Source organism: Myotis nattereri (genome assembly GCF_964212035.1).
Source record: "Myotis nattereri genome assembly, chromosome: X".
NCBI classification, from domain to species: domain Eukaryota; kingdom Metazoa; phylum Chordata; class Mammalia; order Chiroptera; family Vespertilionidae; genus Myotis; species Myotis nattereri.
The window spans coordinates 113,714,885-113,742,485 of record NC_138078.1 but is presented as its reverse complement, the minus strand read 5'-3'; the positions used below and the strand labels follow the sequence as shown (position 1 = coordinate 113,742,485).

The 27,601-nt window shown below is 38.3% G+C and overlaps 1 protein-coding gene across 2 annotated transcripts in view; it reads left to right on the top strand.

Annotated features, from left to right (window-relative positions):
- The window catches only part of THOC2 (THO complex subunit 2), a gene marked incomplete at both ends in the record, with an annotated part of 134,064 nt that overhangs the window by 58,544 nt on the left and 47,919 nt on the right, over window positions 1–27,601 (top strand). For both annotated transcript variants that reach the window (XM_081115184.1, XM_081115183.1), the window contains 4 exons: window positions 8,250–8,342; window positions 11,279–11,434; window positions 12,001–12,173; window positions 13,855–14,050. In XM_081115184.1, coding sequence (XP_080971310.1) covers window positions 8,250–8,342; window positions 11,279–11,434; window positions 12,001–12,173; window positions 13,855–14,050 — 618 coding nt within the window. The remainder of the gene's footprint in view (window positions 1–8,249; window positions 8,343–11,278; window positions 11,435–12,000; window positions 12,174–13,854; window positions 14,051–27,601) is intronic.

The following is a 27,601-nucleotide window of genomic DNA, read 5'->3' as shown; positions in this document are numbered from 1 at the left end:
TAAGATCAAATGCTACTTGCTCTATAAAGTCTTGGCTGATAGTTCAGTCATGCAGAATTAGTAACTTCTTGATCTCTCTCTTCATGAAATGTGACATAGACTTCTGGTACTTACCAGGTTATATTAGAATAAACTATGTCTATCTCCTTTGCCAGATTGTGAGTCATTTAAGGCAAGGTCTATATTTTACTAATTTCTCTTGATTAATTTACTGCTTAGTCTATAGTAAATGCTCACTAATTATAAATGAGTAGTCTATCTCTTGATAGCATGGAGGATTTTAATGTAATAAGGCCTCCATTATTCTTTTGTTATATCTTTCTTAATTTGTCTACTTGGATTGGAGTACTCAGCTAGTCAAGAAATACTCATTTATTGAGTGTTTAAACAGTGGTTCTCAACCTTCTTAATGCTGCGACCGTTTAATACAGTCCCTCATGTTGTGACCCCCAATTTTATTGTTACAAATTGAACATAAGTAAAGCATAGTGATTAATGACAAAAACAATATGTAATTACATATGTGTTTTCCGATGGTCTTAGGCGACCCCTGTGAAAGGGTCATTCGACCCCCAAAGGGGTCGCGACCCACAGGTTGAGAACCGCTGGTTTATGATATGCTGTTGCTTTGCTAGGCACTGAGGAGTCTCTGATGGGGCATGTCTATTCCTGTCCTCTGGAGCTCAAGTTCAGGATAGTAAGACAATTTCTTTTAGCATTCTCAAGTGATATATGACCTACTGCCTCTGCTTGTCTTTTATTTTTCATAATCTGGGATGCTCCAGAATAGAAATCAGATAAGAGCTTGAAAGCATATAGCTTTTTGATACCAAATAAGACACATGGTAGGGTTTTTGGGCAAGAGTACTTCACCTTTGCTTAAAAATTAGTGATGACAGCTGTTCCTGTTCCTACCAGAAACCAGGGAGTCCACTGTTAGTACAGTGAAGGAGAAGTTCAAGTATTTCATCACATTTTAAGAGGCACCATGATAGCTTTGGCTTTAAGAATATGAAGCCAACTGCTAAAGTGACAGGGTAACTGAAATTTAACTTGGGTGGGATTACTTAGAATATAGGTTAGGGTTTTGGAGACTATAGGTTTCAGAGCATAGTGCAGTGAGTAATAACCTACTGCATAACATCAAGTATTACTTGTTAAATGTGAATTTTAGAATTAAATTTGTATGTGAAAATATTCCTCATGGTAGTAACACTTTTTGAGCTGAATTATAATATCCCTAGGGGTTGACAATGTTGGAATAATCATCCTTTTTAAAAAATAGACAGTGGGCCTTTTTATTATATAAGAAATACCCAACCATGAAACATTTGATATAGAAGTAACCTATTATTGGAAAGAGTAACCCTCATATTGCTCTGTATAAAACTATTGCCTTTTTTTCTATTGCCTGAGCTATCTTATTGTTGTGAGAATATGTAGTCTTAAGGACCACTAAGGGCAGGGGAAGAAATGTCAGAGATTTAAGGTAATTTGTGGTCTTGGAGGTAAAGTAAGGATAGCTATGGAAATCAAGAGCCTCTTAGAGAATGTAACCCTGGGAATTGGCTCCTAAGCCCGTATGGTCACTCTTTATGCTAGTCTTTTATCTTACTCTACCCTCCCTTCTTTCAATCGCTACCTGATAATGTTCACTCCTTCTGCCTGCAACCCATATTTTTACCAGTTGGGATTTACTTGGATTAGCAGGCTGCTGCACCTCCAGTGCTTCTGACTTGGAAGTATGGTAAGAGATGAAAGCAATTTTAGAGCACATGATCATTTTGGAAAGTTAGGCAGTCATATCTGCTTGATCCTCCTAACAGGGATTGCTGTGATAGAGGATTTAGAGGCAGCACAAAGGACAGGCAGAATGGAGTACTAGAAAGTGTGAGGGTACCAAAAGACAAACTTGGCTGGAGTTGTCTTGCCATAGGAAAGAGGAAAGTGGTTGTGACTCTCACCCATATCACAGCTCCTTGATTTGTGGATTCCAAATACAGTAGTAGTAACAGTGATACCATGATTAGGTGCTATTATAATCTAAATTCATTAATTTGAGAAATATTGATTGAGCACCTTTTATGTAGTAGGTAATGTTCTAGCCCAGGGGTGGGCAAACTTTTTGACCCAAGGGCCACAATGGGTTCTTAAACTGGACCGGAGGGCCGGAACAAAAGCATGGATGGAGTGTTTGTGTGAACTAATATAAATTCAAAGTAAACATCATTACATAAAAGGGTACGGTCTTTTTTTTCAATAGTTTTATTCATTTCAAACGGGCCATATCCGGCCCGCGGGCCGTAGTTTGCCCACGGCTGTTCTAGGTGCTGGGGCTACACCTAAACAAATATAAATTCTTGCCTTCTTGATGCTGACATTCTAAGCAAATTATATGATATGCTAGAAGTTGATCAGTAAGATGGGGCAAAAAAATATAGAGCAAGTTAAGGAAGATTGGGAGTGCTGGAGTTGTTGGTTGCAATTTTAAATAGAATAGTGAGAGGAGACCTCATTGAGAAGCTGAGACTTAACCAAGAAAGGAAGGATGTGAGGGTGTAAACTGTACAGATATCTGGAGAAAAATCTTCAGGCAAAGAGAACAGCCAAGCAAAGAAAGGCCTCAAGGTGTGAGCATGCTGATGTGTTGAAGAACAGCAGGAAGACTAGTGTAGCTGGATCAGAGTGATTGAGTGGGAGAGCGGTAGGAGATGAGGCCAAAGAAAAGGGACTATATATCAGATCACACAGAGCTAGTACAAAGTTTTTTTTTTTAATATATTTTATTGATTTTTTACAGAGAGGAAGGGAGAGAGATAGAGAGTCAGAAACATCGATGGGAGAGAAACATCGATCAGCCGCCTCCTGCACATCCCCCCACTGGGGATGTGCCCGCAGCCCAGGTACATGCCCTTGACCAGAATCGAACCCGGGACCCCTCAGTCCGCAGGCCGACGCTCTATCCACTGAGCCAAACCGGTTTCGGCAAAGTTTTTTATTGTGATGTTGAGTGAAGCCAGTGGAGGATTCTGAATAAGAGAGTGATGTGATCTGACTTAGGTTTTTCATTTTGTTTCTTTTTACTTTTTCACTTTATTAACATTTTCAAACATATAGGAAAGAGTGTATAATATAATAGATGCCCATAACTCCTTCACCTAAAAGTAAGTTTAGTAACATGTTGGTATACTTTTTTGAAAATATTAATTTATGTTACAGATACCATGAGTGCTTACTCCTCAATGTGTTAGTTTGTACTTTCTAAAAGTAAGGGCATTTTTCTATTTAACCATGATCCATATACCAATTTCATACTTAACTAGATTGCTATCATATAATAAACCCAAACCATATTCATTTCTCAAATTGCCCCCCCCCCCAATGCATTTTACACCTGGTCTGGTCAAATGATGATCCAGTTAAAGACCACACATTGTATTTGTTAGAATTCTTTTTAAAAAAAAATATATTTTATTAATTTTTTACAGAGAGGAAGGGAGAGAGATAGTTAGAAACATCGATGAGAGAGAAACATCGATCAGCTGCCTCCTGCACATCTCCCACTGGGGATATGCCCGCAACCAAGGTACATGCCCTTGACCGGAATCGAACCCGGGACCCTTCAGTCCGCAGGCCGACGCTCTATCCACTGAGCCAAACCGGTTTCGGCTGTTAGAATTCTTTTAATTTACAATAGTATCTCCCCTTTCTTTAAAGGTATCAACTTGTTGAAACTATTCCCATAGAAGACTCCACCTTTTGAATTTATCTAATTGCTTTTTCATGGTTGATTTAATTTTTTTGTCCCCCGTCTTTCTCATATACTCGGAGTTAGGTCTAAAGGCTTGACTTGATTATGTTCAGGCAAAAATACTTCATGGGTTGTGCATTATGTTTTATATTGTATAACATCCAGTATCTGTCTGACTTTTAATGTTCCAGTAAGTTAATGACAGTCTAATCCTTCAATTGTGCAATGACATTTCCTCCCTTATCAATAGCAGGTTATCTGCAAGTTGATACTTGGGTACCATGTAAAACCCACTTTTTCATCACTTACGTTAAGTGATTTAGAATACATGGATGATCCTTTCCTGAGTCAATTAATTCTTTAAAGTTCCAAATTATTGATTTACTAATTTTATCATGCCTTCTAAATTTATTAGCTGTCATTCTTCTATAAAGAAGAGTTATCCCTTGTCAAGTTGGATTGTTTGGTTGTCCTGAAATAAAGTTATACTGGAAAGGCAGGACAAATGCTTTAATTTTTTTTCCTATTAATTACTTGCTATTAAAGTGAGGAATTTCTTTAGTAGCCACTTCTAATGGTTGCATGAGTGGTGTGTGTGTGAGAGAGACAAAAAGAGAAAGTGCATTTGTATTTTGACTTAGGTTTTTAAAGAATCGATATGGTTATAGTAGCAATAGAAGTTGAGTTTCTGAATATATTTTGAAGGTAGAACCAATAGTATTTACTGATGGATTAGGTACAGAATGTGAGAGAGTGGAGTTAAGGACGTTTTTGGATCAAGGAACTAAAACAATGTTGTTATCAACTGAGGGCAGATTTCAGGTAAAATAGATTTGGAATGTTATTGGTCGGAATTAAGTTTTGGACATGTTAAGTTTGAGATGTCTGTTAGATATCCAAGTGGAGATGTTGAGTAAATAACTGGATGTATGGATCTGGTATTCCATGAAAAGGACTGGGTTAGACTAGAAATGTGGGTGTCAAAAGTGTATAGATGATACTTAAAATTGTGATACTGGATGAAATCATCAGGGGTTGGTTATAGAGAGACAAGAGAATGCTGGGCTTCTTGTCCCAGCATCAAGAAGGGTTCAGGAATCTGGAGAAGGGGCTGTGCATAGATGACATAGGAATCCAGAGGCTAATAAAGAGTCTGGAGACAAAATATAATTTTGAAAGGAATTGGGGGTCAGAGGAGCTTAGCTAAAGGAGCTAAGTTCTAAGATCTTAAGCTGATTTCTCTTCGGAAGGTAGTATGAATGCATATATGCTGAAAGAATAAAACTGTCAACCAAGAATTCTATATCCAGCAAAACTATCCTTCAAAAAAATGAGAGATTATGTTATTCCAAGATAAACAAAAGCTGGGGGAGTTCATCACTAGTAGATCTGCCCTACAAGAAATGCTAAAAGTAGTCCTTCAGGCTGAAATGAAAGGCCACTAGACAATAACTTGAAGCTATATGAAGAAATAAAGTACACTAGTTAAAGTAGCTATAGGTAAATATAAAAGCCAATGTTGTGTTTTTTGGTTTGTAGCTCTTCTTTTTTTTCTATGGCTTTTTTTTCTATGGCTCAAAAGGAATTTCCCTAACCGGTTTGGCTCAGTGGATAGAGCGTCGGCCTGCAGACTGAAAGGTCCCAGGTTTGATTCCGGTCAAGGGCATGTGCCTTGGTTGCGGGCACATCCCCAGTGGGAGCTGTGCAGGAGGCAACTGATCGATGTTTCTCTCTCATCGATGTTTCTGACTCTCTATCCCTCTCCCTTCCTCTCTGTAAAAAATCAATAAAATTTATTTAAAAAAAGACAAAGGAATAAAACTATAATTATAAATCGAATCAACACACAAAGTGTAACTATAAAAGAGGGAGGGATAGAAATGTATAGGTGCAGTTTTTGTGTATTATTGAAACTAAGTTGGTATTAATTCAAATTAGGTTATTACAAGTTTAAAATGTTAATTGTAATAATACCCAGGGTAACTACTAAGAAAATAAGAAATAAACAGAAAAGGAAAGAAGGAAATCAAAATGGTATACTACGAAAATAACACAAATGGAGTCAGTAATAGAGGAAATGAGAAATAAAACCTGGTATAAGACATATAGAAAACTTAGCAAAATGGCAGAAGTTCTTCCTTGTCAGTAGTTATTTTAAATGTAAATAGAATAAACTGTAATTAAAAAGACAAGTTCAGCAGAAGTTATAAAAAACCATGATCCAACTGTATGCTATCTGTAAGAGACTCACTTTAGATCCAAAGACCCAAATATGTTGCCCTGACCGGTTTGGCTCAGTGGATAGAGCGTCAGTCTGCGGACTCAACCGTCCCGGGTTCGATTCCTTTCAAGGGCATGTACCTTAGATGCGGGCACATCCCCAGTAGGGGGTGTCCAGGAGGCAGCTGATCGATGTTTCTAACTTTCTATCCCCTCTCCCTTCCTCTCTGTAAAAAGTCAAAATATATTTAAAAAAAAAACAAACCCAAAACAACAACAACAACAAAAAAACAAAGATACAAATATGTTCAAAGTAAAAGTATGGAAATACCTATCTCATACAAACAGTATCCAGGAGAGAACTGCGGTGGCTATTCCAATATTACACAATCTAGACTATAAGATAAATTTTTTATAGTAGACAACAAAGACCATTATATATTGATAAAACTGTCAACCCATCAAGAAGATACAGCAGTTATAAACACACGTGCACTAAACAGAGCCTCAAAATATGTCCAGCAAACATTAAAAGAGTTGAAGGGGGGAAAATAAACAGTTCTATTAAATAATTGTTGGACATTTCTATGCCCCACTCTCATTAATAGATAGAACAATGAGACAGAAGGTCAGTAAGCAAATAGAGCACTTGAACTCTATAAAACAACTAAACTTAACACACATATATAGAACACTCCCTCTAGTGATAATAGATTACACATTATTCTCAAGTGCATATGGAACAGTCCCTAGGTTAGACCCTATTAGAGACCACAAAACAAGCCTCAATTAATTTAAAGCATTGAAAGCATTTAAAAAAACCTTATTTGACAACAATGAAAACAGATCACAGCAGTTGTGTAGGATAGTGAGTAATAGGAGAAATTAAGAGCTGGATGAGCTTTAGAGAGGGTGAATAGTCTGGAAACAACTATAAAAAAGCAAAGATGACTTGTACCCCACCTCTGAGCCTAGTAGTTATTAAGGGTCTGGGGAAAATACTAGTAGCTACCATTTGACTGGGCTACAGTGGGTGTGGTATTCCTAGGGAGTGCTAGGCTCTAAGCATGAAAGTGGAGGGAATAATTAGAGGAGAGTTAGGGGGCTTTGCTGAGAATGGATCATAAATTCCAGAGGATTCCATAGAAGACTTTCAAGAATGCAGAAAGGTGGGATAGTACAGAACAGGATTGTGCAGAGCAATATGAGGATCAGAGTGTGGAAGTTGACGTTTGGCCTGGTGGTTGGGGATTCTGGTAGTGACTCATTTAAACAGAGGTAATAGGAATAATGAAAGCATTCCTGATCATCTTTTGTTTTTATGAGAAAATGTCTTGATACTAATGAACCTTTTATAAATATTTAAACTTAAGTTGAAAATTTACCTTTCTTAAAAATTACAGTGATACAGTGCCTTCTTTATATAACATCTATTAGTTTGATTAGCTTCATATGTTATGTGCATAATACCTATAGCAATTGTAGGGGGAGTCTTACAAATATATCATTTCCAGTGTTAAATAGAAGCAGAAAATAATATATTGTCACTGTTTGCTTTTTATTTGCATTTGGCCATTTAGTAATTGTTGGTTTTCCTCACTTGACTCATCCATTCATCTGACCTCCAATAGTTTAAAAATTAGGGAAAAATCTTTTCGATAGCATTTAAAGATTCTTCTATGTCTTTGCAGGGTTTATTGGACTGGCCTTAATTGGCCATTCCACATTTTATTTATTTATTGTTGATTTATTCATTTGTAATATGTATAGACACCTGTTTTTGAGAAGAAATCAGCTGACAAGCACATATAATTAGCACAAAACCCAAGAAATGAAAGAGTAGGGAAAATAGTATAAAAGCAGACACAGATGGTTCTACACTCCCATGTTTGTCAGTCTTGTTTCTGTGTTTCTACTGAGAACTACTTGGAAAAAGCAAGTTAAGAAAACACACATATAAATACATTCAAATTAAATATTCAGTATAAAATCTCTATTCTATTTAATTTTTAGATTTTATTCAAATATTAGCATGCATTGTAAAATGTGTCTATTTTCAAAACTTCTTTCTTTGAGTTCATTAAAAGATGCTTCAATGTGGAAAGGGATGTAGACATAATTCTCTTTGTCCTGAATTCAGATGTTATGTATGCCCAGGAAGAGCAGTGAAGCTTATTGTTGAACAAGAGTTATTTGAGCTAATTTTTCTTAAATATTGGTAAAGGATATGATTTTTAGTTGTAATTTATGCACTAAATAGAAACTTTTATTTTTCAAGGAACCAAGTGGAGAGACTCCTTCATCCTTATACAGAGTTGCAGCAGTGCTTCTACAAGTTAATCTTATTGATTTAGATGATCTTTATGTACATGTAAGTCAACTGGGCTGCTCAGAATCTTTGGTTGTTCATTCCAGGGTTGGGGGAGAGGACTAGGCAGCCATATAGCACTCTAAGGTTGGTCCTACGCTCTCAAATCTTAATTTTTGAAGCCGTAATGCTTTATTACTTTGTGTTTATAAAGTAAATGACTTTAATTCTTTTACAAAGTATGGAAATCTGATATCTTTTGTTACCCATACAGAGTTCAAGGTTGGATATGAAGTTAAAGTTCTTAATTGTTATCAAGGCATAACACATGGAGAGAGAGGCCAAGTTCTAACCAATGTGGTTTTAGACTTCTCCATTATACACAAATTATGGGAAGTATGGGATTACCTAGATACTTCTTCCTTCTCTTCAAAATGTTAATTTTTGGCATTCAGGATGTATGGAGAAGTCTTCACATGTTTTTTAAAAATGCCTTTTTTTGTGTTTTAACTGGGTAATAAATGACTAGTATTGTGCTTATATTGTTGGATCCAGGATGTAGAAGAGTATGTATGTGAATTTGATTAATGATCTCTAATGTAGCAACAGTTTAGCCTGTCAGTTTGTAAAAACTAGGTTTGTAGCATAGAACTTTGTTTTATTATGTTTTGTATTAGGGTATCTATGGACTTAAAACAAACCTGTCCAATGCTGACATCATCTTTACTGCCTTTGAGATCACTTTGTATCTTTCTTGCCTATCCTATATAATAAAGAGGTAATATGCAAATTGACTGCCATGCCCTTGCACAAGATGGCCATTCCAAGATGGTCGGCAGTGGAGGGCAGTTGGGGGTGACCAGGCCTGCAGGGTAGGGCAGTTGGGGGTGACCAGGCTGGCAGGGGAGGGAAGTTAGGGGCGACTGGGCCGGCAGGGGAGGGCAGTGGGGGGGGGGAGACCAGACCTGCAGGGTAGGGCAGTTGAGGGTGACCAGGCTGGCAGGGGAGGGCAGAGGGGGGTGATCGGGCCGGCAGGGGAGCGGTTAGGGGGTGATCAGGCTGGCAGGAGGAGCAGTTAGGGGCAATGAGGCAGGCAGGCAGGCAAACAGTTGGGAGCCAGCAGTCCCGGATTGTGAGAGGGATGTCCGACTGCCGGTTAGCCGGACATCCCCTGAGGGGTCCCAGATTGGAGAGGGTGCAGGCTGGGCTGAGGGATACCCCCTCAGTGCATGAATTTCATGCACTGGGCCTCTAGTCATTATTATATACTACTAGAGGCCCAATGCATGAAATTCATGCAAGAGTAGGCCTTTGCAGCCCCTGCTGCCTTGGCTCTTGCAGCCTGGGCTTCGTCCAGACAGTCATTCTGCTGTTTGGCCATTTATTCGATTTGCATATTACACTTTTATTATTATAGATGGTTGCAGATCAAAAAAACTTGATTTCTACCTTGGAAGCAGTCACAGTCTAGAAAGAGAGATAACATTTTGCATTATATAATAAGAATTATATTGGAGGTATTTACATAGTGCTGTGGAAGCTCAGAAGAGATAGTGATCATATCTGTGTGGGGGCATTTTGGGAGGTTTTTTCAAACTAGTGATGTCGAACTGGGATTTTGATGATCAGTAAGTGTTGGCCATGCTTAAAAAGGTGGAAAGTTTTATAGGCAGAAATAACTGAGTTTAAGGCAAGAAGTTTGAAAGGGCTTCATTATCACTTTAGGTTGGGGTGGGGAATATCCAACCCCTGTAAAGCCTGTGAAATCATTTGGTCTGGCCCTGCCAAAGCTTTAGGGGTGTGTTAATTAAATGTTTGACCAAATATAGCAGGCTCATTTTTAAGTTGATAATTTTGTGTGGCGGGAGAACGATGCCAAATGGTCCTTGGCAGAGAAAAGGTTCCCCATCCCTGTCATAGGGGAACATTGGAAGCTCAGAGTGATTGGAGCTCAGGGTGGTATATAGGGGTGATGAGGATGGACAAATAGGTTGGGACTAAACTGTGAAGGACCTTAAGTGCCATAGTAAGGTGTTTGTGGTTTTTTTTCTTGTTGGGAGTAGAGAGCCATTCAAAATTTAAAGTAGAGGAATGTTGTACAAACTGAGAACATGGAGAATTGGTCAGAAAAAGGAGAGTTTGAAAACATAGGTATGAGTTTATAGTGTGGACTGGCAGGACAAATGGAAACTACAAAAAATTGATAGATTTATTGCTGATATGTTTGAGTTTAACATTAAATGGTGACAGACTAAGTGTTCCTGTTAAGGTGACAAAGATTTTCAGACAGGATTAAAAACCAGTTTATTATTTACATGATACTTCTAAAATCGAAGGACAAAGAAAGTTTGAAAGTAAAAGGGTGGGGAAAAATATACCAGGGAAATTATTATTAGACAAAATAGACTTTTTGGCAAAAAGAGATAGTCACTTCATACTAATAAAGTTGTGTTCACTAGGAACATGTAACTTTTTTATTTTTTAAATAGATTTTGATTTCAGAGAGGAAGGGAGAGGGAGAGAGAGATAGTAACTTTCAATGATGAGAGTCATCAAGTGGGTGCCTCCTGTATGCCCCCTAGTGGGGACTGAGCCTGCAACCTGGGCATGTGCCCTTGACTGGAATCGAACCTGGGTCCCTTCAGTCTGCAGGCTGACACTCTATCCCAGTGTTGGCGAACCTATGACATGCGTGTCAGAGGTGACACGTGAACTCATTTTTTTGGTTGATTTTTCTTTGTTAAATGGCATTTAAATATATAAAATAAATATCAAAAATATAAATCTTTGTTTAACTATGGTTGCAAATATCAAAAAATTTCTATATGTGTCACGGCACCAGAGTTAAGTTAGGGTTTTTCAAAATGCTGACACGCTGAGCTCAAAAGGTTCGCCATCACTGCTCTATCCATTGAGCCAAACTGGCTAGGGCAGTTTTTGCTTTTTATATGTGAAAATAGTATTAGCTGTTTTATGAAATTTTAATGAATCATTTTTAGCTTCTTCCAGCTGATAATTGCATCATGGATGAACATAAACGAGAAATTGTGGAAGCTAAGCAAATTGTTAGAAAACTTACAATGGTTGTATTGTCTTCTGAAAAAATGGATGAGCGAGACAAAGAAAAGGAAAAAGAAGATGATAAAGTAGAAAAGGTATATAGTTCATTCTAGTAAAGTTAACATTGTTATCTGGATTTATATTCATGAAATTAACTTGTAATAGTTAATTAACTTATATAAAATTTTTTTCCTAATTTTGATTGTGGTGAAACATGATTTTTGGAATAAGAATTTACAAAGGTGGTTTTGCTTTTAATTTGATTGTTGCCTTCCCAAAAGAGGCTGCTATGTTTTTTTAATATAAATTTCAAAATGTATTCTAAGTAAAATCACAAATGTATTGACTATTTGTGCTATGCATATTAATGTCTCTCAAGTCTTAAAGGGATTCTCACAGAATGAATGAAATCTGTGGCCCAATAAAACATTAAGTACAACTCAATATAATTCTGAGTCTGTAAACTGTCATACTGCATGTGCTAAATGAAAAAGCAAATCCTTTTGGTTGTACTTTGAGGAAAATACTGTTGAATTTCCCACAAATGGTAGTTGTTGACATACATTGTTGTGTGTTTAGCCCACGTTTTTAAATGAAAAAAAAATTAAGATTTATTGGTGTTTATATTCTGAGTATCTTTGCTGTAATTATTCATTTGTAGCCACCTGATAACCAAAAACTTGGTTTGTTGGAAGCCTTATTAAAGATTGGTGATTGGCAGCATGCACAGAACATTATGGATCAGATGCCTCCATATTATGCTGCTTCGCATAAGCTAATAGCTCTTGCTATTTGCAAGCTCATTCACATAACTATTGAGCCTCTCTACCGAAGGTATGTTACTGTATGCTTTATTAATCATTGAGGTATAAATAGTTTAGGACTATGACAAAATCTGCATATTTATCTTGTCTCCTCAAACCATGCATTTATTTTAGTGTGTTTTATCAGAAGATAATAATTTATAGTGTATTAGTCGGATATGTCTTAATCAGTGATTTGTCTCCTAATGTCATTGGAGAATGTGTGCTGCAATATACTCTAAAAACTGTAGGTTAGACTTCTAGGCTGGGTTTGCTCCTTTGAGAGTAAAGACTCCATTCTTCTGTTTTTCACTTTCCCCTCCTCTTTTAGGGGCAGAGAATTCCTAAGGCTTTTACTTAGTGTAATTTTCTTCTATTCTGGGTTGAGTAGCTCTCAGTGAGCACCTTGCTTCTCTGCTTGCCTTATCTCTCCCAGCAAATAGGCTGCTGTTTTGGAAATTGATAGTGCAGCTTCTCTCACCCTCCCTAGTTACAATGTTGACCAGTCCTCTAGCTCAGCCTACTTTTTAGGATACTTAAGAGCAGTAATGGCAGCAGTTCTGGCTTCAGTTCCACACATCAGAACCTGCCTCAAAAGCTCCAGCCTTGTGATTCATGCATAGCTGCTGGCTGCTGCCTTTAGTGCCACCTGGGTTGTGGACCATGAAGGTTTCTTCTCAGAGACTGACCCCTGTGACTCCACAGTGGGATACCTGCGCAGCAGGTGAGAACTCCGGGTATGCTGTCCTTTTTAGTGTACCCTCTTTCATTATGGTGCTCACTTTCTCTTTCACCAAACCTACCTCATACGTGGTCTAAATAGTGGAACACAGATTGAGAAATGTTTATTGACTTGAATCAGTGTTGTTATATTCATATCTTCTTGTTTCATCCCCACTGTCTCCGAGGTCGATCCTTTGTTCCCCATTCCCATATGCATTTTGAGTTTTTTTTAATTGTTTGCGGGTAGTTTTTATTACGCGCTAACAGGTGGCGCGGGCCATTTTTGCTAATTTTTTGCGCAAATGGCAACGTTCAGTAAAATTACAATAACTTTAGTTTACGTATTTATACATTACCCGCATTCTACCGCTAGTCTATAAAAAATGTATTAATACGTGTCCCGCGCTCTACTACACTGATAGAACGTATAAATACGTAAAACGTATAAATACATTTCCCGCATACAATGTGTTAATGTTCTTTCAAGGATATGTTTTTTATTGGTTTTAGAGGAAGAGGGAGAGAGAGAGAGAAACATTGATCTATTGCTTCCTGTATACGCCCCAACCAGGGATCGAACCCACAGCCTGGGCATGTGCTCTGACCAGAATCAAACCCGCCACCTTTTGGTGTATGGGATGACACTCCAGCCAACTGAGCCACACCAGCCAGAGCTCCCATATACATTTTCCTGATACTGGCTGAGGTTAACTAAAAAAATAATTCATATGATGTATGTTAAATGTTACTTGGAATCTGCAGTTCTCTGATTTCCTTTTCTTATGCAGTTAATGTGAAACATTCTCTTCTGAGCTCTGATCTTTTTCAAGTGAATATTCTTTTTGTCTTTTTCTACCAGTTAAATTAGCTGGTATAATAAAGTTAGGCACAATAGAAATATAGAAAGAAAGTATGAGCAAAAATTGTTTTACTTTAAGTTGAAATGAGGTATTGTACAGTATACATATAAATTTTGCTTCTTTTTATAGAGTTGGCGTTCCTAAAGGTGCTAAGGGCTCACCTGTTAATGCTTTGCAAAATAAGAGAGCACCAAAACAAGCAGAGAGCTTTGAAGATTTGAGGAGAGATGTCTTCAATATGTTCTGTTACCTTGGTCCTCACCTTTCTCATGATCCCATTTTATTTGCAAAAGTGGTGCGCATAGGCAAATCATTTATGAAGGAGGTTAGTAAGTTTTTTTTCTTTCAAGTAGAAAATTAAATTTTGAAATGTGTATATTTGTGTTATGTGTATCTCTAGAAATAAAAAGAAAATGAACTCTGAGAAAAGGTTATATTGAGTAAGGTTTGTGGAAAGTCCATTGTGTCGTAACCATTTGTATTTATATATATGTATATGTATATGTATGTGTCTATATACACACATAGATATATAGATACAATTATATAGAGTATATGTATATCTATATAATTATATCTCTATTTTTATCTTTACCTAAGTCTATGTCTATATATTTCCATCTCTCTATCTAGCTAGATTATTAGTCAAGTGGTCCACATAGGAAAATATGCTTTAGACAAGTGAAAGCTTTTTTTTTTTTAATATATATTTTATTGATTTTTTACAGAGAGGAAGGGAGAGACATAGAGTAGACAAGTGAAAGCTTTTTGAATCCTCTTGTAATTAGTGGTTAACTCATCATTCTTTCCCTTTGCTTTTCTTCTTCTCAGTTATTTTCTTAGCTGCTATTTTGAATCATTATCATTATTTGTATGAAGGCCCTTGAACCTCAGGCTGTTACAGATTCGTATTTTAATTTTTTTAGTAAACTTTTTATTGAAATAAAACATACCTATAGAAAGTACATAAATCATAATTGTATAGCTCAGTGACATTTTCCAAACTAAAACACCCATGTGTCTACCACCCAGATCAAGAAATAGAGCCGAACCAGCACCCTAGAGTTTTCCTTGTACCCTATCCAGTCACTACCTCCAGGGTAACAATTTATGCTATATTTTTTTCGTTTTTTTTTTTTTTTTTTTGCATTTTTTTTCTTTATTGATTAAGGTATTGCATATGTGTCCTCCACCCCCATTGCCCCCCCCCCCTCTCGTTCATGCCTCACCCCTGGTGTCTGTGTCCATTCGTTATGCTTTTATGCATGCATACAAGTCCTTAGGTTGATCTCTCCCCCTTACCCCCACCCCCCTCTGTCTTCCCTCTAAGGTTTGAGCATTTGATCGATGTTTCTCTGTCTCTGGATCAGCTTTGCTTTTTTTTTTTTATTATTAGTTAAGGTATTACAAATGTGTCCTCATCCCCCCCTTTAACCCCCAACCTCCCCCCCACACACAAACTCATGCTCCCATCCCCCCGTTGTCCATGTCCATTGGTTTGGCTTATATACATGTATACAAGTCCTTCTGTTGATCTCTTCCCCTTACCCCCGCCCTCCCCTACTTTCCTTCTGGGGATTGATAGCCTGATCACTGTTTCTCAGTCTTTGGGTCTGTCCTTTTTCATCAGTCTATGTTGTTCTCTATAATCCACAAATGAGTGAGATCATGTGGTATTTATCTTTCTCTGACTGGCTTATTTCACTTAGCATAATGCTCTCCAGTTCCATCCATGCTGTTGCAAAAGGCAAGAGTTCCTTTTTTTTTACTGCAGCATAGTATTCCATTGTGTATATGTACCACAGTTTTCTAATCCACTCATCTGCTGATGGGCACTTAGGCTGTTTCCAAATCTTAGCTATGGTGAATTGTGCTGCTATGAACATAGGGGTGCATATATCCTTTCTAATTGGCGTTTCTGGTTTCTTGGGATATATTCCTAGGAGTGGGATCACAGGGTCAAATGGGAGTTCCATTTTTAGTCTTCTGAGGTAGCTCCATACTGTTCTCCACAGTGGCTGCACCAGTCTGCATTCCCACCAGCAGTGCAGAAGGGTTCCTTTTTCTCCACATCCTCTCCAACACTTGTTGTTTGTTGATTTGTTGATGATAGCCATTCTGACAGGTGTGAGATGATAACGCATTGTCGTTTTGATTTGCATCTCTCGTATAATTAGTGACTTTGAGCAGGTTTTCATATGTCTTTCTGCCTTCTGTATGTCCTCTTTCGAAAAGTGTCTATCTAGGTCCGTTTCCCATTTTTTTATTGGATTGTTTATCTTCCTTTTGTTAAGTTTCATGAGATCCCTGTATATGTTGGAAATTAAACCCTTATCGGTGGTATCATTGGTAAATATGTTCTCCCATGTAGTGGGTCTTCTTGTTGTTTTTTTGATGGTTTCTTTTGCTGTGCAAAAGCTTTTTATTTTGATGTAGTCCCATTTGTTTATTTTCTCTTTAGTTTCCATTGCCCTAGGAGCATTATCAGAGAAGAAATTTCTTCGGCATATGTTTGCGATTTCGCTGCCTGTGGATTCCTCTAGTATTTTTATGGTTTCCCGTCTTACGTTTAAGTCTTTTATCCATTTTGAGTTTATTTTTGTGTATGGTGTGAGTTGGTGATCTAGTTTCATCCTTTTGCATGTATCTGTCCAATTTTCCCAACACCATTTATTGAAAAGACTGTCTTGACTCCATTGTATGCTCTTGCCTCCTTTGTCGAATATTAATTGGGCATAGTGGTTTGGGTCGATTTCTGGGGTCTCTATTCTATTCCATTGATCTATATGTCTGTTCTTGTGCCAGTACCAAGCTGTTTTAAGAACAGTGGCTTTGTAATACAGTTTGATATCTGGTATTGAGATCCCACCTACTTTGTGTTTTCTCAGGATTGCTGCAGCTATTCGGGGTCTTTTTTTATTCCAGATGAATTTTTGGAACGTTTGTTCTAGATTTGTGAAATATGCCGTTGGTAATTTAATGGGGATTGCATTGAATCTATAAATTGCTTTGGGTAGTATGGACATTTTGATGATGTTGATTCTACCAATCCATGAACACGGTATATTCTTCCATCTGTTTATGTCTTCCTCTATCTCTCTTTTCAGTGTCCTGTAGTTTTCAGCATATAAGTCTTTTACTTCCTTAGTTAAGTTTATTCCTAGGTATTTTAATTTTTTTGGTGCAATGGTAAATGGGATTGCTTTTTTAGTTTCACTTTCTGTAAGTTCACTATTGGTGTAAAGAAATGCCATGGATTTCTTAGCATTAATTTTGTATCCTGCTACATTGCCGAATTCATTTATTAAGTCTAATAATTTTTTGATGGAGTCTTTAGGGTTCTGTATGTACAGTATCATGTCATCTGCAAATAAGGACAGTTTTACTTCTTCTTTTCCAATCTGGATGCCTTTTATTTCTTCTTCGTGTCTGATCGCAATGGCTAGTACTTCCAGTACTGTGTTGAACAGGAGTGGTGAGAGGGGGCATCCCTGTCTTGTTCCTGTTTTTAGGGGGAATGGTTTTAGTTTTTGCCCATTGATTATGATGTTGGCTGTGGGTTTGTCATATGTGGCTTTTATTATGTTGAGGTATGATCCCTCAATTCCTATCTTGCTGAGAGTTTTTATCAAGAAAGGGTGTTGGAAAAAAAAAAAAAAAAAAAAAAAAAAAAAAAAAAAAAAGAAAGGGTGTTGGATTTTGTCAAATGCTTTTTCCGCATCAATTGATATGACTATGTGGTTTTTTTCTCTCAATTTGTTTATGTGATGTATCACGTTTATTGATTTGCGGATATTGTACCATCCTTGCATCCCTGGGATAAATCCTACTTGGTCATGGTGTATGATCTTTTTGATGTACTGCTGGATCCGATTTGCTAGGATTTTGTTGAGGATTTTGGCATCTATGTTCATGAGGGATATTGGCCTATAATTCTCTTTCATTGTATTGTCTTTATCTGGTTTTGGGATTAGGGTGATGTTGGCTTCATAGAATGAGCTGGGAAGTGTTCCTTCCTCTTGGATCTTTCGACATAGTCTGAGGAGGATAGGTTTTAGGTCTTCCTTGAATGTTTGGTAAAACTCCCCTGTGAAGCCATCTGGCCCCGGGCTTTTGTTTGCTGTAAGCTTTTTGATTACTGCTTCGATTTCCTCCATAGTTATTGGCCTATTGAGATTTTTAGATTCTTCCTGGTTAAGTTTTGGAAGGTTGTATTTATCTAGGAATATGTCCATTTCCTCCAGGTTGTCTAGTGTGTTGGAGTAGAGTTGTTCATAGTATTTTCTAACAATCCTTTGTATTTCTATGGGGTCTGTTGTTATTTCTCCTCTTTCATTTCTGATTTTGTTTATTTGGGTCCTCTCTCTTTGTTTCTTGGTGAGCCTGGCTAGAGGTGTATCAATCTTGTTTATCCTTTCAAAGAACCAGCTCTTGGTTTTGTTGATCTTTTGTATTGTTTTTTTGGTCTCTATGTCATTTATCTCCGCTCTGATCTTTGTTATTTCCTTCCTTCTGCTTACAGTGGGCTTTTTTTGTTGCTCTCTTTCTAATTCTTCGAGTTGTAGAGTTAGGTCATTTATTCTCATTGTTTCTTGTTTCTTGCAGTAGGCTTGTAGAGCTATGAACTTCCCTCTCAAGACTGCTTTTGCTGTGTCCCATAGGTTTTGGATTGTTGTGTTTTCATTGTCATTCGTTGCCATGATGTTTTTTATTTCTTCTTTGATCTCACTGGTGACCCAGTCGTTGTTTAATAGCATGCTATTTAGTCTCCATGTGTTTGATTTTTTTGGATTGTTTTTGTTGTAGTTGATTTCCAGTTTTATGCCTTTGTGGTCTGAGAAGATACTTGATATGATTTCAATTTTCTTGAATTTGAAGAGACTTTGTCTGTGACCCAATATATGGTCTATCTTTGAAGATGACAAATGTGCACCTGAGGAGAATGTATATTCTGTGGCTTTGGGGTGAAATGTTCTGAAGATGTCAATTAATTCTATCTGATCTAGTGAGTCATTTAGGATTGATGTTTCTTTGCTGAGTTTCTGTTTAGAGGATTTGTCCAGTGGCGATAATGGGGTGTTAAGGTCCCCTACTATTTGTATTGCTGTCAGTCTCTCCCTTGATCTTCTCCAGAAGATTTCTTACGTATTTGGGTGCTCCTATATTGGGTGCATATATATTTATCAGAGTTATTTCTTCTTGTTGGACTGCTCCCTTTAGTATTATGAAGTGGCCTTCTTGATCTCTTTTTATGTCCTTCACTTTGAGATCTAATTTGTCAGATATAAGTATTGCTACCCCGGCTTTTTTTTCACTTCCATTGGCCTGAAAACCTTTTTCCATCCCTTCACCATCAGTCTGTGTGCGTCTTTTTTTCTGAGGTGGGTTTCCTGTAGACAGCAGATATATGGGTCATGTTTTCTTATCCACTCATTTACCCTATGCCTTTTGACAGGGGAATTTAATCCATTTACATTTAAAGTTATTATTGATAGAAACTTGTTAGTCGCCATTTTTGTTCTTTACCGCTGCGTTCCTTCTTTGTTTCCTGTTTTTTTCTATTTACAGCAGACCCTTTACCATTTCTTGCATTGCTGGTTTGGTTGTAATAAACTCCCGTAGACCATTTTTGTCTGTGAAGCTCCTGATTTGACCCTCAATTTTGATTGATAGCCTCGCTGGGTATAGTATTCTTGGATTCAGACCCTTCCTTTGCATGACTTTGTATATTTCATTCCATTCCCTTCTTGCCTGATGTGTTTCTGTTGAGAAATCGGTCGCTAGTCTGATGGGGGATCCTTTGTAGGTAACTTTCTGTCTCTCTCTGGCTGCTTTTAAGATTCTTGCTTTGTCGTTGGTGTTTGCCAATTTAATTATTATGTGCCTTGGTGTCAGTCTTTTCGGGTTCATTTTGTTTGGGACTCTGTGAGCTTCTTGGATTTGTGTGAGTTTTTTCCTCCCTATATCAGGGAAATTTTCTGTTACTATTTTTTCAAACAGGTTTTCTATTCCTTGCTCAGTTTCCTCTCCTTCTGGCATCCCTATTATTCGGATGTTGTTTCGTTTAGCATTGTACCAGAGTTCTCTTAGGCTCTCTTCCTGCTTTTTAATTTTTTTTTCTAGAAGCTGTTCTGTTTGGGTATTTTTTTCTACCTTGTCTTCTAGCTCGCTGATACGGTCCTCTGCTTCTTCTAGTCTACTGTTGATGCTTTCTATTGAGTTCTTTATGGCAGTGATGTCGTTTTTCATTTCTTCTTGGTTTCTCTTCATTTCCTCTTGGTTCTTCTTCATTTCCTCTTGGTTCCTACACATATTGTTGAATTGGTCTTCCATTCTTTTCATCCACCTTATGACCATTACTCTGAATTCTTTCTCTGACAGGTTGCTTGCCTCCATTGCCTCTATTTCGTTTTCTTCCTTTTCTGATGATGCCTGTTTTTCTTTCATATTTGGGTTGGTTCTTTGTTTCACCATGATTTCTCTTCTCAAGGTGTTTGGTTATGTAGTTCTCTCTCTGTTGCGCTGATTCAAAGGCACAAAATACAACACAACAAGGCACAACGTACAAGGCACCGAACTAAATGCATTCGCGATATTAATAACCCCAAATAAAGGTGACCCCCCCGAGCGAAGAGAATTAGGGGATAAAGAAGAAAAAGAGAAAAATATTAGAGAGAAAAATAAAAAACAAAAAGGAGTGCCGAAATGAGATTGGGAAAAGGGAGAGAAAAAAAAAAACAACACAAAAAGACCAAAAAAAACCCAAAAAACAAAAAAAACCACAACAAAAACAAAAAAAAATTAAGAGAATGAAATAGAGGTGGGGAAGAAGCTATTTGTATGGGGAGAGCGAGGGATTGGAAATTAGATATATAAGTAGGGTGAAATTTAGACAGTGGGTAGAAAGAAGGAATAGGTAAAATCCAAAGCAGGAATAGGGTAAGAGAAACAGGACAACAAAAGGGGAAAAGTGAGGAAGAGAGTTTTGGCTTAAGGGTAAATGTGAGATAGAGAGAAATGATGCTAAAGGAACGATGAAAATAGAGTGTAGAACACTAATCCCAAAATAAAATAAAGAAAAATAAAAAAAATAATGAAAAATAAAATGACCCTTGAAAAAATGGTAAAAGGATAGCAATAATACTGGTTAAAAAATGTAGTAATTAAAAAGGTAAAATCAGGTGATGAAAAAAATAAAAAATAAAAAAATAAATAAAATAGATTCTTAATGAAATGGTGAAAAAAGAATTAAAAAAAAACTATATATAAAAATATTCGGAAGTGAAGGTGCTTCAGATCTTCCACTCTTCTTTTTGGCACACCTCAGTCCTGCCAGGCATTCAGGGGAGTGTTGAACTTCCCTGCGATACACTGTCCCTCAGTGCAGTAAACCACAGATCTGATTTTAAGGCAGGTTGTATTTTTTTACCAGACTGCCTTTATTTGTGATCGCAAAAGAGACAGTTCGTGGCTCTGCCTCTGGGTGGCAGTGTGTCTGGATTTACCTCCGAGGCTCTAAGTCCTCTCTATCAGTAGGGTTTTGTCCTCTATGGTATTTGGAACTGATTCGGGAAAGACCACTGCCCAGAGCTGGTTCCTTGCCACTGTCCGCTGTTTCCCAGGCTCCCCAAAAAGAACTTTCCCCTACAGGCTCTGCGAATGACCCCAACTGGGGAATCCCATGTGCTGGGTTTAATAATCAAATGCACGGATCCAAGGGGAACTGTAACAAGAGCCTGATAGTTGTGCGAATTCGCAAGCCTCCACCTTCCAGGTCTGCGCATAGTCTCCACGCGCAGTCTCCGCGCGCCCACTCGCCCCTGGCACCAAGCAGCCAGCAGATTGGCAAAGTCCAAGGCTGCTCCTTTATATCCAGTCCAGCTATGGGCTCATTTTTCGTGTTCCCTTCTGCCAGCAGCCCTGTGGGGCCCCTTCCCCACTCGCGGGTCACGCTGGTCCCAACGGCTGCGGACTCTGTGGGGCGCAGATTCCGCCCCCCGTGCGCGAGCTCGGTCCTCCCTCCAACCCGAACTGCAAACCGCACCTTTAGGGGATGTCCAACCTTTCCGTGAGAAGAAGCAGTGCTCGTCTGAGTTCACGCAGTCACGCTGCTTGCGATCCCTTGTTTCCAGGTTAGTAGCTGGTCTCTGGATGCCGGCAACAACCACCCAAGATGGCGCAGTCTCCGCTGCTTAGCTGGCGCACCAGGAGAGGCTTCAGCCGCAGTCTCCAACCATCCTTTTTTTTCCCTGGGGGGTTCTCAGTCTTTCCTAGCTGCAGACAATCTCTCAGCTGAAAATCCTCTACCTATTCAGGCTGAATGTTACCCGTTTCAGCTGCTCACCCTTATCTGCTCCAGGACAAGGCACAGGACACGTCCGCTTATACCTCCGCCATTTTCCGAGCTCTTTTTTTCGTTTTTAAAATCAGCTTTGAGTTATAGTTTACATACAATAAACTTCACTGATTTTAAGTATACAATTGATGAGTTTTGAAAAATGTATATAGTTATTCACCAACCACCACAATCATGATATAGAATATTTTCATCACCCAAGAAAATTCCCTCTTCCCTCGTTGTCATCAATTCCCTCCCTTTATTGTTGGTTTCTGGCAACCACTGATAGGAATTCTGTCACTATAGTTTTGCTTTTTTCTAGAACTTCATATAAATGGAATTGTACAGAATGTACTATTTTCTGTCTGTTTTTTTCCAGTTAATGCTTTTGGGATTCTTTCAAGTTGTTGCATGTGTCAGAAGTTCCTTTATTGCCAAGTACTACTTCATTGTATAGGCGTAACCGGAGTTATCTGTTCACCAATTGATGGGCATTTGGGTTGTTTCTAGTTGGGGGCCATTATAAACAAAGCTGCTATGAATATTCTTTTCCATTTTTTGGAGGGGGGAGGGGCACATGTGTTTGTTTTCCCAGGAATGAGATTGCTGGGTCACATGGATAAGTTTCTATTCATCTTTTTGCCAAACTGTTCAACATGTGTGACCATTTTTCATTCCTGAAGCAATGTGTATGACTTCCAATTGCTTCATCTCTGCATCAACACTTGGTATTGTCAGTCTTTAAATTTTATTTTAATTAAAAAATATGTTTTTATTGATTTTTAGAGAGAGAGGAAAAGAGAGAGAGAAAAACATCGATGAGAGAGAAACATCTATTGTTTGCCTCCTGCATGCCTCCCACTGGGGATCGAGCCCGCAAACTAGGCATGTGCCCTGACCGGGAATTGAACTGGTGACCTCTTGGTGCATGGGACGATGTTCAACCAACTGAGCCACATTGGCCAGGCAGTCTTTTAAATTTTAGACATTCTAATGGGTGTATATTTGTTGTGCTTTTCATTTATGTTTTTCTGATGATCAGTGATGTTGAGCATTTTATCATGTCTTAATTTTCTTTTGTAATCATCTCTATCAAATTATCCATTTTTAATTAGGTTGTCTTTTATTATTATTTCCCTGTCTGATTTGCCCTTTTATTTTATTAACTGTCTTTTGAAAAGCAAAATTTTTAAATTTTAATTAATTCCATTTTGGCAGTACTTTTATTTTTTGTATTGCTCTGTGTTCTACAAGATCTTTGCCTAACCCAAGGTCTTGAAACTGAAAAACCCCTACATAATTTCTTTTTAGTTGTGAAACAAGGCAACGAAAAGAATCAAGAAATTGTTATAAGCACAAACTCACTTCTCTCCATTGTTTGATTGCCTGTAATTTTAACTAAAAATGTTTTTGTTTATTTGTATGTGCCCTGACTGGGGATTGAAGCTATAACCTTGGCGTATTGGGATAACACTCTAACCAATTGAGCTGCACATCCAGGGCTTAATTTTTGACAGTAGTGACTGTGTAGAAAATTTAACAACTGTTGTATATTAATCCCTTGACACCTGAAATATTTGATTTGGTTTTTAATGTTTAGCTGGTAGATTAATTTTTTTATACTTACAAATTTACTCTGTTATAAGGTAGCTCTGAAGAAATCTGCTGAGTAGTTTATTATTATAGATACCACTTATTATAGAACATTTATATAAAAGAAAGTATAACAGTGTTTTATTATCTTGATCCATATAGTCTGAAAAGGATGAGTCATGTTAACTAGTGCCTGTTCAAAGAAAAAAGGTTGTATCTTTCCCAGTGCATCATTTTGGGAAGCATGTGAAGTCAACTTGTTTCCCTACTGGTGATGTTTACATTGATCTCTTGGTTAAGATGACAATTGCCAGGTTTCTCCACTGTACAGTTGCTCTTTTCCCCTTTGTTGTTAATGTATCTTGTGGGGAAGATACTTTGAGACAGTATAAATTGCCTCTTTCTCATCCTTAACCCATTAATGGTATTCTTTTTATTTTTCATTGAAAAAAATATATTATTTATTTCAGAGAGGAAGGGAGAATGAGAGAGAGATAGAGACATCAATGATGAGAGAGAATCATTGATTGGCTGCCTCCTGCATGTCCCACTCTGGGAATCGAGGCCACAACCTGGGCATATGCCCTGACCTGGAATTGAACCATGACCTTCTGGTTGTTAGGTTGACACTCAACCACTGAACCATGCCGGATGGGCTCTAATGCTATTCTTTTCAGTTGAAAATCTTTTTTTTTTTCTGTATCCAAAATGTGTTTATTTGGATAGTTCCCCGTTCATCTTGGTTTGAGGTACTTTCAGGGCTGCTTCCTTCTGAAGGAGCATCCTCTGTTAGCCTTGCTTTTCCTCCTGTAGGCTGATAGAGGACAGTGGAGCAGCCAACACACAAATCTTCCATTTGTGCAGGACTAAAGATGGTAGTGATTTTAGCATCCTGGGCATTTCACATCCATGAAGTAGGCATTGGGGCTCTACACCAGGTGCTTCTTCTTGTGTTTCTTTTTCTTCTCTTCTGCAGAGGGATGGAGATCCTTAGTGGAGGCATCCTGTCTTGGGGAGGTCATCACTACTAGAAAGCTAGTTGAAGATCTTAATGTTCAGACCTCTTGTTCTGAAATTCTTTCTTTGGCTACAAGTATCATAAACTTGTAAGCAGGAGACCAAATATCCAACTTGTGGAAGTCCTGTATACATAGACATATGCAGTATTGTTGTCAAGATACACAGGTGCTAGAGCTATCATCCTTCCTCTCCACCATCTCCATTACAGCCCTCTTATACCTCTGTTCTATCCCAGTTGTGCCTGATGCCTCATCTTTATTTTTGCAGAAGTAGAAAGACAGAAGGGAAGAGAAAAATGTTTATTTTGATCACAATGTGGGAAGAAATCTGTCTTCTCTCATTGCTAAGGTTGCGGTAGGAATCTTTCTAAAGATCTGAGAATTTTAGTTCTTTTTTTTACCCATAAAAATATTTCAGTGTAACAAATCATTTGTTTTGTATTTATAGGTTTAAAGGCCTCCTAGCTAGGAATTTAACCAGGGTTTATAAGATTTCTTTTAAAGGGAGAATGTGACCTTAGTTCCAAATAATGTATCTACAATTAAACATCTTTAACAGAGCTCTCATTCATAAGCTTGGGGTTGCTTGTATATATAAATTGTACATATTTTTAGAAAGTAGCTTATTTAGTTACTAGAGGCCCAGTGCATGGATTTGTGCACCAGTGGGGTCCCTCGGCCTGGCCTGTGGGGATCAGCTGAAATTGGCTCTCCGACATCCCCTGAAGGGTCATGGATTGCGAGAGGGCACAGGCCAGGCCCAGGGACCCCACCGGTGCACGATTGGGGCCTTGGGGCTGGGGAGGGATGCAGGAGGTTGGCCAGTTGGGGGAGGGACCGTGGAAGGGCTCCAGGGCATGTTTGGCCCGCCTTGCTCAGTCCCGATCTGCCAGACCCCAGCAGCAAGCTAACCTACCGGTTGGAGTTCTGCCCCCTGGTGGTTAGTGCACGTCATAGTGACTGGTCGATCGGTCAACTGTCTGTTCCCTGGTGGTCAGTGCACATCATAGCGACTGGTCGACTGTCTGCCCCCTGGTGGTCAGTGCACGTCATAGTGAGCGGTTGAGTGGCCTTAGCATATCATTAGCATATTATGCTTTGATTGGTTGAACGGACGACCAATGACCGGACACATAGCATATTAGGCTTTTATTATATAGGATAGCAGCTATCACTTAACAGACTAGTCTTTCGGCCTATAGTTATTAGTAATCATTTATCTCTCTGATTGTGCATGTGTGTGTTTGTGTGTGTATATTTCTTAAATTTGAGGTAGGTAGTATAGGACTAGTGCAGCAGGTCCTTGAATGTTTTGTTTTAACATTGATGATGTAAACATTGTTTTAACATTGTTTACATCAATTAGCGTATGGTAAAATTGGTTTCATTATATGTTGTTTCACTTCAAGTCACAGAACCTATCAATGATGTTAACTGGGGATTTACTGTACAGTGATTTTCAAACTTTAGCATGCAGCAGAGTCACTTGGAAGTCTTAGAACACAGGATGAGGTGGATCCCATCCTCAGTTTCTGATTCAGTAGGTCTGGGGTGGAACCTGAGAATTTTCATTTCTGACAAGTTTCCAGGTGATGCTGCTGCTGCTTATCAAAAGACCAAACTTTGAGAACTGTTGTTCTAGTTTATTAATTACTTCTGGTCTTTATTTTAAGCTTAAAAGAGGGAGTGGCATACCTCTCAATATAAAATATTTGTATATGAATGGAAACATTTTGCTGTCTTTAAATTTTTTTAATTGTAGAACACAACTTTAACAACGTCACCTGACATATTTGAATGTTTTTCATAGCACCTATAAACTTGAAGATGAATTCCTTGGTGCTTTTTTTTTTTTTTAAAAACCAACTGATATTAATAGATTAAGTTGTTTGCCATAGTGATAGCTAATATTGAGCTCTTATTCTGTGCCTGGCCCTATTCTGTGAATCAGCTAATTTAATCTTTTCTTTTTTAAAATTGAATTTATTGGGGTGACATTGATTCACAAAACCATATAGGTTTCAAGTGTACAAGTCAACAAAACATCATCTGTACACTGCATCATGCACCCATCGCCCCATGTGAAGTCTCTTTCTGTCCTCATTTCCCACTCCTTTGCCCACCTCCACCTTCCCTCCACCTCCCTTTTCCCTCTGGCTAACACCATGCTGTTGTCTGTATCTATGTGTGTGTGTGTTTGTGTGTTTGCTTAATCCCTTCACCATCTTTCAGCACCTAACACCCTTTCCACCTGACAACTGTCAGTCTGTTCCATAGTCCATGCCTCTGTTTTTGTTTTGTTCATTAGATTCCACATATAAGTGAGATCATATGGTATTTGTCTCTCTCTGGCTTATTTCACTTAGCATAATAATCTTCAGGTCCATTCATGTTGTCTGAAAGGGTAAGAGATCCTTCTTTTTTTAAAAAAAAAATATGTTTTTATTGATTTTAGAAAGGAAGGAAGAGGGGTAGAGAGATAGAATGAGAGATGAGAGAAAAGCATCAGTCAGCTGTCTCCTGCATGCCCCTCACTGGGGATCGAGCCCACAATCTGGGTTTGTGCCCAGACCGGGAATCTAACTATGACTTCCTGGTTCATGGGTCAACACTCAACCACTGAGCGACACTAGTGGGGCAAGTTTTCCTTTTTTTAATATACTTTATTGATTTTTTACAGAGAGGAAGGGAGAGGGATAGAGAGTTAGAAACATCGATGAGAGAGAAACATCGATCAGCTGCCTCCGGCACACCTCCTACTGGGGATGTGCCTGCCACCAAGGTACATGCCCTTGACCGGAATCGAACCTGGGACCTTTCAGTCTACAGGCTGATGCTCTATCCACTGAGCCAAACTGGTTAGGGCAGTTTTCTTTTCTTTTCTTTCTTTATTTTTTTTTAAAGGGAAAACATTTTTATTTCAAAA